The following is a 13,758-nucleotide window of genomic DNA, read 5'->3' as shown; positions in this document are numbered from 1 at the left end:
TGCACCAATACTTTAGTGAGGTTCAGCTTTATCTAGAGCAGCATGCAACATAAACAGTTTCACACAAGATTATTATTTAAATGGAAGAGTGAATACTTTTATACAGTATGGGCCCTATGGTCTCCCAGCTTTGTGATTTTCAACACATTGATGCACCAAGCACCCATTATCCTCTTCTGCTATGTTTGTAGTTCAGGTAATTTTGATGAAGATGAGGATGATGAAGGAGAATCTGTCCGAGCTGCGGAGGATGAAATGGAGGGCAGTGAGGTGTCGAATCCAGCAGTGGCTGCTGGGCAGGAGGAAGCCCGTTCAAAGTCTGATGATGATGAGCTGGCAGAATATGATTTGGACAAGTATGATGAACAAGAAGAAACAGGTAATATCAAACATGCCTAATCTTATTGTATATTCATTACAAAACCCTATTGGTATCTGGGTGGTATTGCCAGCCGTTGTGTTTTTTTTATTTTTATTTTTTAAGTATTTTGTTATATCAAATTGTCATTAAACATTATTTGACGTTAAAAATAATAAATCAACAAAAAGTAATATAGTGCCCTGGGTCTTGAAATTGAAAGAGGAGACCCGTAAATCTACCACTTGGCCCATTTCACCCCACTAATAACTCAGCAGCACCAAATGGCTGATGACATTAAGGGACTCTAGGATTCCAATATTACAAAGGTAAATTATATGACATTAAACATAGGTTACTGTCCCATGAGCAGGCATACCAAATGAGCAGAAACAAAGACACTTATGACAACATGACGTTTGGCAGTGGGGACGAACTGCTCTCTTGAAAATAATCATAGAAAGAGAAAATGGATCATAGATTGATAGTAAGCCTTGTGGTCTACAAAATTCTTTTTAGCTGTGGGTGGAATTTCCACTGCCCCCATAGTAGACCTGAGTGTTGCATGTAGTACGTTTCCTCAGTAGACACCCGAGGCTAGAATAGAAATGACAGGTTAGCATCCTTTAGAAAAACAGAGGTAGGTGCCAGCAGTTATCAGAATTCAGTCTAAAATGTGTGCAGACCAAGTGAAAATTCCCATTAGCCCATAATGCAGCTGGTTAGAACATGCTTAATTGCTATTGAGTATGGAGTAGAAGAATGTTAAATGGTCTACTTTAGGTTTTAGACTTGGTTTCTACTTCGATTGAACTTGATAAAGGTGACCCTCTCATTCTCCCTTGTAAGGTAGGAGCCAATTCCGATGTATGAGAAGTTAGTCCATGTGAAGCAGCAAGAAACATAATTGTTGTAGTTTTAGCTGTAAAGGGAGACCAACTTAATAACTTCATCATAGGACTCGTCACTGCAGTTATACTGGGAAGGACATAGATAAAAGAACATTCCATATTCCTCATCAGAAGGTTAGTAATAGAGTTTGGTCTGGGGCTTGCACTAGATACGTTTGAATGATTATGCGCCCAAGATCTGGAGCAACATCCATCCATAATTTAGGTATATTCCTCCCCTACTGCATTTGAGCAAGAAGCTCAAAATACATACTTTTAACAGGCATCATCATCTGATACTGACACTGATAAAGAACTGTCCCACTTCTCTGACCGTTGTGCACACTGAGACCTGTCTTCCTCTGCCCTCATCTGTGTACTTGATCTTTAATTGTTCTCTATGCCTGATGTCTCCTACAGGACTCGGTAGCTTTCTACTTAGGTTTCGATTGCATAAGTGCCAATATCCATTTGTATGTGTTACTATCTCAGCGTGAAGATTAGTCTGCTTCCTTAGAGCCATATGCTTGGAAACATTGGCTTGGAAATGGTCATAGACTTCTTTTTAGGTCTCGTCTAGCGACGCAGCGCAGGTGCCGCTCACTTGCGAGATCTATTGTCGTCGCTTTTGTTTTGGAAGTGGGGTTGGTGACCGCCCTGTCTCCCTTAGGCCCCGCCCACCCAGACTGGGCTCGTCGTTTGTTGCTTGTCGGCACTTGAGGTTGGCACCTAGTGTCCTTGCCTCACGCTTGAGCCCCCCTTCTATGAGAGGCTTGCTTTTTAGGTCTCGCCTATGCAGCGCGCATTCGCAGCATGGGAGGAGACCTCTTGGAATCGATTTGCTTTTTCGCCCAAAAATGTGCACACTTTGCATTGCTTTCAATTGCAACGCGTGCACGTTTGGCGTTTCCCTTGTGGGAGCGAGCTTTGGCGACATCTGTTTGTAATTATCTTGCAAACAGATGGTGCCCCTGCTCGCTCCCGCAAGGGAAACGCTGTGTGCGCTCTCGGCCTCACTTCCCCCACCCGTTCTACTTGTTTACAGAGCGTCAGTTAACCCGCAGGCTATGCTGAGAGTGAAACACATTTGTCATTGGTTTTTTTTGTGGTCCTTCAATATGCCTGCTGCTCTCATGCTGCCCCGAAGAGCATCGTGCAGGAACACATGGCAGAGGTTCTGTGTATTTAAAAACTGTGAAGATGTTGCTTTTTTTAAATTTACTGTGGCGGCCGCTTGTCATATGTTTTATGCACACAGGTGCGCCGTGCTTTATGTTTCAGCACAGCGCCCGGTGTTGGGTACGTTGTGGAGGCTGGGTATTGGGGCTTCTTCGGTGCCATTATTGCTGGTAGTGTGCAGCATTTTATCTGCAAAAATGAATATATAGATCTGTGATTGGTTATTCACAAGAGTGTTCTTTTCTATGGTAAATAACACCTGTGGAAATGTAACTTGTTTGTAGTTAGACGAGGTATTTGTACATGTGTTATTGCAGAATAGGAACGTGGGCTAGTGTACTCGTTGACAAGTTCCACCAGTCGTGTACGCTAATTTGCTCTCCAGCAGACCAGTGAGATGGAATATGCTAATAAGTTTCCAGAAGTTCAGCAAACTCTGATGCCCCACACTCTTCTTACACAGACAAGGCAAGAAAGGTCAAGTGAGTGACGTAAGCAGTTCACACTGTGAACCACTCTGAACACAATACTGTACAGTGGCACTATTATTTTACATTCCCTTACTACGTTTTCTCAGTCTAATAGGACATGTGAACACAGGGAATGTTCATCCATTCATTTTTAAATCATTTGCTCACATCCTTTTGAAGCGTAATTAATATTCAGCATCTGCGTCAATAGGTACCCACAGATTAAAGCTACGGCGGCAGCCAGGGAGTGACCAAGCACGGTAAGCACACACCGCAAGGCTCTGTCGCACACACGAGATGCGAGGCTGTCCTCTTCCCCCTGCTGGATCAGGTTTCCCACTCAGCGGCCATGCTGCTTGCTCTCTGCACCGTGGCGAGCATCTCTAGTGTGCTGTTAATATCAATGAAGAGACGATTTCAGTCTCCCAATAGAGGAAAGAGCACATATTCCAGGAGGGCGACCCTTTCTCAGAACTCAACGAAGACCTCTATTTCTGCGATAACGTTATATTCGACTGTTTTGTTCACTATTTTGAGACTTTCATTTAACAATGAGTGCATTATAACACTCGTAAAACAGGATTCGTTTCAACATACAATCCCAACGCTGGCTATACAATTTTTTTCCAAAATGCCTGTTTTTCAAGTGCAACCTAACTTTTTCGCTGTTTCTGGTCAGGGTGAAAGGATACCCGACCATGCATGCACGCTCCATTTCAATGGACCTAGACAACTGCAACATGTTATTTCATACACAGATGTTCCAAAGCATTTATCAGCACTCGTCGAATTTATAAAAAAGAGCAAGCCAAAATTTGAAAATGCTAAATTGTCGACGTACCTGTGAATGCAAAGCGCGGGAGCTGCAGAGTGATGGAACCGTACAGTTGTATTTTTTCCTTGAGAAGACTGCTGAGAGTTTGAAAACAGTGAAGCACTTTGATTATCCCAGCCTGGAGAGCATAACCAGCGTAACAAGCATTGACATAGCCAATAGGTCTCGCATTTGGGACCTTATAAGTGTTTAGCCATGCAACAGTTGATGTTGTTGCACCAAGGATACTATGCTGCATAACTAAATACTTATAAGGTCTCAAAAGTGAGACCTATTGGCTATGCCACTGCTTTTTATTTAATTCAGTGAGCTCATTTCCTATTCTTCTCTGTATTTGTATTTAACTAAGTCCAATTTCAATGTGCTTTCATGTTCTAAAATGGTTACAAACGGAGTTCTGCTCTCGGTTGTTGCCTGCCATGCTCACACCACAGAACTTTCTTAGAAGCACTGATGGAAACTCGTACAATAACAACGCAAAGGTCAGCCCCACACAATACAGCATGAAAACATGTACCAATGTGATACAGCAATGTCTGCTTATTCAACAGTTGTTGTTGCCTGGAAAGGTGACGAGTTACAAGCAGTGGTCGAAGTGGGGACAAAACAGCAGGGGAACTGTGGGCGGAGACTCAGGGGGCGGGAATAAGCAGAGGATTGAATTAGTGGGCGGAGTCGGAGGTGTGGCTAAAAATAGCTTACAAGGAAATATATGGATTGCCTTCCTTGGTAAAGAAAGCCCGCAGCGGCCGATGCAATCGGCCCCTGTTAGCCAGGCAGAGGGGCGCGTTGATAGAATAGGCATGCGGGCCAGCTCCCAGGGATCGATCAATCGATATCTATGCTGGTCGGTAAATGACCGGTCACAATGCAGTTGGCTCAACCAAAACCTGAAGCAACTGGACCACAGCGAAATTCGTTACAAAACCTCCTGTGACGGTTGTCTTTGTCCTTTAAAGCTGAAACCGGCCCTTCTCTCCTCGCGTTGAAATGAAATGAAATGAATGAAACTTATATAGCGCACGACTTACCCTGGGGCATCTCCTCGCTTGCTTAGGGAACCCGTCCTGGTATTCCCCTGTGAGATAACCCTGGCAGGGTATCCACAAGGTGAAAGCCAGGCATCCCGCCGCGAGGGGCCGTTGTGGAGATTAAGCAAGCTATTGCCCAGAGTCGCAGAGTGTGAACCCGTGAGTCGAGGAGGCATCGGAGCGAGAATTAACGAGTCTGTGGAATTTTTGAGCCCAAGACCCGCCGAGCCGGGGAATTGAACCCTGGTCCAGGGCCGTACTCAAGCTGCAGGTCTGCCGCCTCTAACCCCTGAGCCACACTTCTCCAGGGAACCGATTTCAGCAAATGGAAAGGTTTTAAAAAGCAGCAACAGGCTGCCAAATTTATTTATGACAGTTTTCAAGATCAGCTTACATACATGACCTCTCCTAGCTTCATAACAGTCAGTAGTTATATATTTTTGTAAAACGTGGTGTTAAAGATGTTTCCCAGATCTTTGTTTTACAGTCATCAGGTCGGCAGCTAAGGCGATATCTTCATTATCGGAAAGAATACATATCCAGGTTAACACTCTGCCCGGTAAGCTGTCCTAGCCCGAGCTGACACACACGACGTGGGGTGGGGGTCCAATGGGCGTTGTGCGGCTGACTCAGTCAGAGGCCATTGCTTTGAAGATGCAAATATTGATTAGGTAAACGGACGTCACGTGACACGGGAGAAAGGATGCACTGTACTGTACAGTTCATCATTACATGTACATGTACATTACATGTACATTATTACGGCTGTAACCCCATTGCAAGCTCAAAGTGATAAGGCAGAAGTGGTCAGACCGGAAGATCAAGAGCTAAACTAATCCCTCCGAAGTTCAAACTGGAAATATCAGTTTCTTTATCAGAACGTATAATATTTGTGTAAAATAGCACAAATGGATGAATTTAAAACTTGTAAAGTGCACTGCCACCCACAAAGGTGCATCCTGGCTCTCAGGTTAAATCAGATACTCAGTAGAACAAGCATTACAATGCAATAGGTCTCGCATTTGCGAAAGTTTGAGCATGTAAATGACAATGGCTTTTATTTATGTTTTGTTTTTTAAAACTGATAAATAAAGGGCATTGTCATTTACAATGCCAATAGCTTAAACTCTTGCAAATGCGAAACCTGTTGCATTGTAAATGCTTGTTTTATGAAGACTTGAAGTTGTTTAAAAAGTCCTCCTATGGAAGTTGACTCCTGCACGACGAGGCTTTTTTTCTAGTTGCATTTGATGTGCTCCTAATTATCGACATTTAAATAATATCGCATTTGAAAAGTTTAATGCTCAAGACTACGTACAAAGATAAGAAAACACAAAACGATAGGATTTTGAATCTGAACAAGCTATGGCATGGCCTATTTTCTGCACTTTCTGTAGAAAAGGAAGATGATTGACCAATAATTGTTGATTTTGTTTGAATGGAGTAGTGTATGAGTACGGGTTGCTGACAGTAGGAAGATGGGCGGATAGATGGCTGTATAAGTGAGTGAGGATGGAAGAAATGAGATGATAAATGTGTTGATGGATGAAGGAATAGGGGATGTATAAATGGGTCCGTATACGTATTGATGAAGGATAGTGTGAGAATGGATGAAAGTAAGAAGATGTTTCATTATTGAATGTTTACTAATAAACATGGATGGCTGAACTGATGATTGAAAGTTGTGTGCATGTTTGGACGAGTGAGAATAGATGATAAATAAACTAGATTTGATTGTTGAAATAGAGGAGATGTATGAAAGAATCAACCAACGTGATTGATTTATTTAAACTTGTGTTTCTTAGCATTTTTTATGTCTAATTCAAAAACATAAAATACAAGCATTATCCGAGACACGCACGTCGGTAGGCGGCTCCGTGTTCGCCGTCGGCGCCAGGATGACGTCGTCGGAGTATTAGACGCCGCCATAGCACGCTGACGTCAGTTCTTCTTTTTTCCGCGCCAGCAAGCGCAGGTCCGGAGAAAGTGGTACCCTTTAGTCACTTTTTGACTAAGCTTTTTCGATCCTTTTGGATCCGTTTCGATTCGAACGACTTCATCGGTGCCGGTAGGGATGCCCGGCTTCAAGCCCTGTGCTGACTGCAACCGGCTGATGTCGGTTACCGACCCCCATCGCCTGTGCCTACATTGAGTGGTGCCCGACCACGATGACAAGTTGTGCCCCGACTGTCGGGCCTTGACGTCGAAAGCTAGGCGGGAGCAGTCCCGTAAGCGCCTCGTGCTCCGGCAGTCGGCCCACGCCATTCGAGATCCTGGTCCGGAAGGAGGTCGAGGGACCGGTCGCGGGACCGGAGTCATCACAGCTCGGCGAGCCGACACCACTCGTCGGGCTCCAAGTCCTCAGGTAAGAGGCACAAGAAGTCGAAGAGGAGACATCGCTCTTCTGACTCCCGTCGACGCTCGCACGATGCGACCGGGGGTTCGGGTGACACCGCTGGAGCCGCAGGCATCGCGGTCTGCTCCATACCCGCCGGCCCCTGGGCAGAATGCGACGCTTAAGGAGATCGACGCCTTCCTCATGTCCATGAGGTCGTTCACTCCGTCGGCTTCCGCGGCGCCTTTGTGCCATGCGGCCCCGACTGGGAGCCCAAGCGGGCCGGGTGCTTCGGCCCCGGCGACGTCGGCGACTTCGGTCCCAGCGCCGCAAGGCCCCACTGGTTCCGGATCCAGGTCGCCGCTGGTCGACCTTATGACCCCGCAGTCGTCGGCCCCTAGGATGTTAACCCCGCCGTCGTCCCCGCACGACGCTGTCCCTGGTCCACCCCTCGGTCCGGATCCGGTGTTGGAGCGGCGTCGCTCGACGCCGCATTCGGTGCCGGATGAAGTGGAATTCTTCGAGGATCTGGGTCCATCCTTTATCCCTGAATTTCAGGACATGGACGACGAGGGTGACAGAGGGGGTCTGAGGACCCCCTGGCACGTGAGTGCCAGTCATATCAGGACTGGACACAGGAACTAGGGTAAGCCAGTGGCTTGGATACCTCTCCAGACACTGGTTTTGTCTCCCCTCCTACCATGGCTACGGAGGAGGGGGCTGCTTATAGTGTGGTGCTGATGAGGGCAGCCAAGGCCTTGGCACTTGAGCTCCTCGTCGCAATGGTGAGGTCTAACATCCTCACAGAGGTCCTTAAATTGCAGGTAAGCTCCCTTGAGCCTCTACTGCCGTTTAATGAGGCTCTCACAGACGTCCTGTTGGGCACTTGGTCCAGGCCCACTACAGATCCCCCTGTAGATAGGAACGTCGCTAGGCGGCACCGCCCAGCCCCGGGCGACCCTAGTTTCTTGTCCACCCACCGCACCCCCGAGAGCCTGGTTACCCGGCCTCTACTTTCCAATCCGCATTCCGGACTGCATCACCAGATCGGGAATCCAAGAGGTATGAACAATTCTGAAAGAAGATGTTCTCCTCCCTTAGTTTGGGGTTGCGGTCGGTCAACACCGCGTGCCTCTTGGGCCGTTACACCCACTCTCTGTGGGATACGGTTGCGGCCGTGCTGCCTGAGTGCCCAGAGGGAGCCCGGGCGAAACTCACTCAAGCCCTTGTGGAGGGAAGGGACGCAGTGCAGTACTCTATAAGATGTGGACTGGATACCATGGACTCACTAGGAAGAGCGATTTCCACGTCTGTGGCGGTACACCGCTACGCCTGTCTGAGGTCCGCCAACTTTTCAGCCGATGTCCAAAACACCTTTATGGACATGCCATTCGATGGCAGCCACCTCTTCTGTGGCAAGGCAGATCATGCGCTGGAACGCTTTAAGGACTCCAGGGCTACGGCCAAGTCCTTGGGCCTGTCTGCCCCGCGCCAGCAATCTTCTGCCCTGCGCTCCTTTCGTGGCCAGGAAGGGGTGCTCCCACAGGTCCGGCCAGCCACTGGCTGCAGACTAACATTCAGCGCGGAGGCGGGCGTGGTTACCGTCGTGGAGGTAACAGGGGACAATGGCGCGGCCAATCCACATCTACCACCGCAGCATCCGCCTCAAAGCCTTCCTAGTCTGAGCTTTCAGGCCCATTTAACGCCAGTGGGGGGCAGGGTACGCATCACCTCCTCCACTGGCGCACCATCACATCGGACAGGTGGGTGCTGCAAATCGTCCGAAGGTGCTACGCCCTTCCCTTCGAGGCGACCCCTCCAGCCATGCCACTGCAGTACCACCGCGTGTTGGGGGATCACTTGCAACTTCTGCAAGAGGAAGTTTGGGCCATCTTGGCCAATGGGGCCATCGAGCGCGTTCCTGGGCCAGAAGTAGGATGCGGTTGTTACTCCCACTACTTTCTGTTTCCCAAGAAGGGCAAAGGGGCCTACGCCCTATCTTGGACCTAAGGAACGTCAACGGCTTCCTCCGGAAGGAGAAGTTCAAGATGCTGACTTTGGCTCAGGTCTTAGCTGCCCTGGACCTGGGAGACTGGATGGTAGCGTTGGACTTGCAGGACGCATATTTTCACATCCCCGTCCTCTCGGCCGACCGGCGCTACCTGTAGTTCACGGTAGGCCACAAGCACTTTCAGTTTACCGTGGTCCCCTTCGGCCTTACCAGCGCCCCACGGGAGTTCACGAAAGTGATGGTGGTGGTCGCAGCTCATCTGTGCAGGTTAGGGGTTCCAGTCTTCCCCTACCTTGACGACTGGTTGTTGAAGGCGGGCTCGCCCCAGACAGTCGTCAGCCACCTCCAGACTACGGCCGACCTCCTGCACCTGCTAGGGTTCTCCATCAATGTGCCGAAGTCACACCTGTGTCCCTCTCAGAAGCTCCTCTTCATCGGAGCTGTTCTGGACTCAGCGCAGTTTCGGGGTTATCCCCCCGAACAGCGGGTTCGGGATATTCAGGCTCTGATTCCGATCTTTCAGCCATTATCCCGAGTCTCAGTCAGGTTGATGCTGCAGCTTCTGGGGCTAATGGCCTCCTGCATCCTTCTGGTGCATCACGCCAGGTGGCGGATGTGGGCTCTGCAGTAGGACCTGAAGTTTCAGTGGGCCCAGCATCAGGGCAACTTAGCTGACCATGCCTTGATCTCGGAGGGCACTGCAAGACAGTTGCAGTGGTGGCTCACGGACCGCGATTGGGTCAGCGGCAGATCCCTCTCCCTATCACAACCGGAGCACGTAGTTGTGACGGACGCGTCCCTCCAGGGTTGATGGGGGCCACATTGGAGAGGCGGAGATCAGAGGCCTCTGGTCTCCTGCGGAGTCCCGGCTCCACATCAACCTTCTGGAGCTGGGGGGCGATCCGGCGTGCACTGAAGGCATTCCTCCCCTCTGTCCGGGGGAGTGTAGTGCAGGTTTTCACGGACAACACCACCGCCATGTGGTACTGCAACAAACAGGGCGGGGTGGGGTCGTGGACCCTTTGCCAGGAGGCTCTGCGCCTCTTGCAGTGGCTGAAACATCAGGGCCTGACCCTGGTGGTTCAGCACCTGGCAGGTTCCCTGAACGCCAGGGCGGGCGAACTCAGACGTCGGTGCATGATGGCTCAAGAATGGCGTCTGAACTCTGATGTGGCGCACGGCCTCTTTCAGCAGTGGGGAGAGCCTTGGTTATATCTATTCGCCATAGAAGAGAACGCGCAATGTTATCAGTTCCGCACGATGGAAATTCCGAGGCGGCACTCGCTCTGAGACGCTTTTCGTCGCGAGTGGAGCTGCGGTCTGTTGTACGCCTGTCCGCCTATACCACTTCTGCCCAGAGTGCTAAGGAAGATCAGGCGCGACCGGGCCCAAGACATCCTTGTGGCTCCGGACTGGGCACGAAGTACTGGTATCCCGAGCTACTCAGCATGTCAGTCGATCCCCCGATTCGTCTGTCTCTTCAGGAGGACCTTCTGTTGCAGCATCAGGGGACGGTCCTCCACCCAAACCTGTCCAGTCTCCACTTACATGCCTGGAGATTGAGCGGTGGCAGTTGATGCCATTTGACTTGCCTCCTGAAGTCTGTAATGTGATTCTGGCAGCCAGGCGTCCCTCCACAAAATTGGTATACGCCTGTAGGTGGTACAAATTTGTGGCATTGTGCACAGCAAATGCTGTGGATCCCCTTTCTGCCCCTCTTTCGGAGGTTCCCCTCTTTCTTCTTTCTCTTGCCCAGCAGGGCTCTGCTCTGGGCACTCTAAAGGGCTACCTCTATGCCATTTCCGCCTTCTTAAGGCTCCCTGATCCGCCCTCTTTGTTTAAGTCCCCAGTTGTAAATAGGTTTTTGAAGGGCATCACTCATATGTTTCCTCCTGTTCCTTTCGTGATGCATCAGTGGGACTTAAACCTTGTTCTGACTTATCTGATGTGCGCTCCCTTCGAGCCACTTCATAACTGTCCTCTTCTTCTCCTTACTCTTAACACTGCATTCCTGGTTGCCATCACCTCTGCCAGGAGAGTGAGTGAGCTCCAGGCTCTTTCTTCTCAACCTCCTTTCCTTTCTGTCCATCCGGACAAAGTTGTGTTGCGGACGCAACCCTCTTTCCTGCCCAAGGTAGTCAAAGCCTTCCACATCGGGCAGTCAATCACCTTGCCCACCTTCTTTCCGCCGCCGCATCCCTCGAAAGAGGAAGAGAGGCTCCACCGTCTGGACCCAAAACGTGCGCTCTCATATTATCTGGATCGCACACGCCAGTTCCGAGTGGATGACCAGCTCTTTGTTGGTTACGTGGGTGCTAAGAAGGGACGGGCGGTGCACAAACGGACCATTTCTCGATGGGTCGTCTTGTGCATCAAGGCTTATTACTGTCTGGCTAAAAAGGAGCCTCCTGTGGGGCTACGTGCCAATTCCAATCGGGCCACGGCGGCTACTACTGCCCTGGGTGGGGGAGTCCCCTTTCAGGACATCTGTCAGGCAGCTACGTGGGCCTTGCTGCACACGTTCGCAAGACACTACTGCCTGGACAGCCAAGTCCGGAGAGATGGCTTTTTCGGCCGTTCCGTTCTCCAGGACTTTCTGGTGTGATCATTGGTTCGCAGACCCACCACCGGGGTTGGTATTGCTGGGGTATCTATTCTAAGGTAAGGAATCTAATACTAACCTGTTTCTTTCAGATGCACAAGTTACTTACCTTCGGTAACGATATATCTGTAAGAAACAGTAGTTAGCTTTAGATTCCTTACCGCCCCACTAATCCTCCCCGTTCTGAGAACTGATATCTAGGGTTAAGGTCATCCCCTTTCAGGGTCCTAGTTTTCATGGCACCAGTGTTGGTTTTTATGACGGCTCTGCGTTTCTGGCACGGAAAAGCTGTGTATAAGAACTGGCGTCCGAGGGCGGCGTCTAAGTACTCAGACGTCATCCCGGCGCCAACGACGCCGAAGACTGACGTGGAGCCGCAGACGACGCCTCCCGACGTGCAGGGGTACTGCTACGCAAAATTTTCCGGATCCAGTCTTGACGCCTGTGGATATTCTAAGGTAAGGAATCTAATACTAACTACTGTTTCTTACAGATATATCGTTACCGAAGGTAAGTAACTTGTGCGTCAACCAACATGATTGATGATCAATAAATAGGGATGGATGAATCGGGGCATACCTGAAAGTGGATAGATGAATGAGAGCTTGAGGACTAATGGATAAATGGGCACATCTGGGATCTATGAATGAGCATCACGGACATTTTAAAATAACAATGTGTGTCTGACATTGATTGTCTTGTGCACTTATCAGTGAGATTGGGCTAGTTACCATTATAGTTGCAGCATGCTTAGCATGAATAAACCAAGGCTGATGGACAGATGGATGGTCAGACACATGAGCATTTCTGGATGGATGGATGAATGAGTCTGAGCATGGTCAGATAAATGAAGCAAATAAACCTGTCTGAGATGGAAGTGGACAGTGTGTTATTATTTACCAGAATGCATCCATCAGTGAACTCCAAAGCTGTTGCATGTCTGCACAGAATCGAATTTTACAAGAAAACATGTACCTCTGTCCTAAGTGAACCTACGCTGCTATATGCAGCCATAATACTACCCATGAATAAAGTGCACTGTGGTATGTAATAGTCCCCCCAGGAACTGATCAGGTCTAAGCATGAACCTCTTATCAAACAGTGCTATTCTGTCATGCTCCCTGATTCTCTATCATGCATTAAAATGGCTTGTGCTGACGTCAGTATGTGGTTGAGCATGAAAAGTCCAAAACAGCAAACTAAAAAGATCACCAGCAGGGATTTTTGAGTTTGTGTGCCCAGATCTTTGCTTTCAGTGTAATATTTTCTTTAAAGAGGACTGTACATTACGCTAGGCCATTATTTTTCCAATTAGGTTCTTGATGATAACATATGCACAATGTTCCTTATCATGGTCCTTTTCCTCTTCTAGAAGCTGTAAGCCTTGGTGATAGCTTAGCTGGCCTCTCAGTTCATGCAAGCAATGCAGAAGATCCTTATATTACGATCAAAGATACAGTAAGTAAAAGTTTATCAAGCAATGTCTTTTCCTTTTTGTCCTACTATTACACATTGCATTAATCATCTAATGGGAAAGTCAATCAGTGATTGTCACGTTATGGAAAAGCAATGACAATGGCATGGATGGGGTGCGTGTGTAATTGAGAACTTGAGCTAAAGTGTATGCAAGGAATGCAGGTCACCATAGAGGATTGTGTTTATCTGAAAAATAAAGCCCCTGCACAATACATTAGGTAAACAACAGTAGGTCCAGTATCACACTTGCTCTGTATTTTATCAACCGATTGATGAGGAATTCCCCAAACATCCTTTTATGCTTATAAACTGATCTGCCAGGTATTCTGCAAGTTTGGCCAGCAGTAAAAAACAGCTTCAGTACCCTAGATTTTCTAGCACCCGTTGTTTTAGGGAGTCTACACTGAGCTCTGCTCTGTTATCTTGTACTACAGTGTTCCAAGACTTTAAAACCCTTTTATTACTTTAGAATAGCTAGAGAGTACTTCTTGCTTTATATTATGTCTGTATTTGTTTACCTACATTACGACTTTGCCATGTCAGATAAGGAAAAGAAGAGCCTGTTCAGGTC

The 13,758-nt window shown here is 48.5% G+C and overlaps 1 protein-coding gene across 1 annotated transcript in view; it reads left to right on the top strand.

Annotated features, from left to right (window-relative positions):
* PWP1 (PWP1 homolog, endonuclein) overlaps positions 1-13,758 on the top strand; it is a 327,492-nt gene that overhangs the window by 69,669 nt on the left and 244,065 nt on the right. Inside the window, exons 3-4 of the mRNA XM_086921581.1 lie at positions 192-379; positions 13,084-13,169. Coding sequence (XP_086777707.1) covers positions 192-379; positions 13,084-13,169 — 274 coding nt within the window. The remainder of the gene's footprint in view (positions 1-191; positions 380-13,083; positions 13,170-13,758) is intronic.

The sequence above is a fragment of the Lissotriton vulgaris genome, chromosome 1_1, assembly GCF_964263255.1.
Source record: "Lissotriton vulgaris chromosome 1_1, aLisVul1.2, whole genome shotgun sequence".
Taxonomy (NCBI): Eukaryota; Metazoa; Chordata; class Amphibia; order Caudata; family Salamandridae; genus Lissotriton; species Lissotriton vulgaris.
Note: the sequence above shows the minus strand (reverse complement) of the source record. Positions and strands in the feature narration are given on the sequence as shown.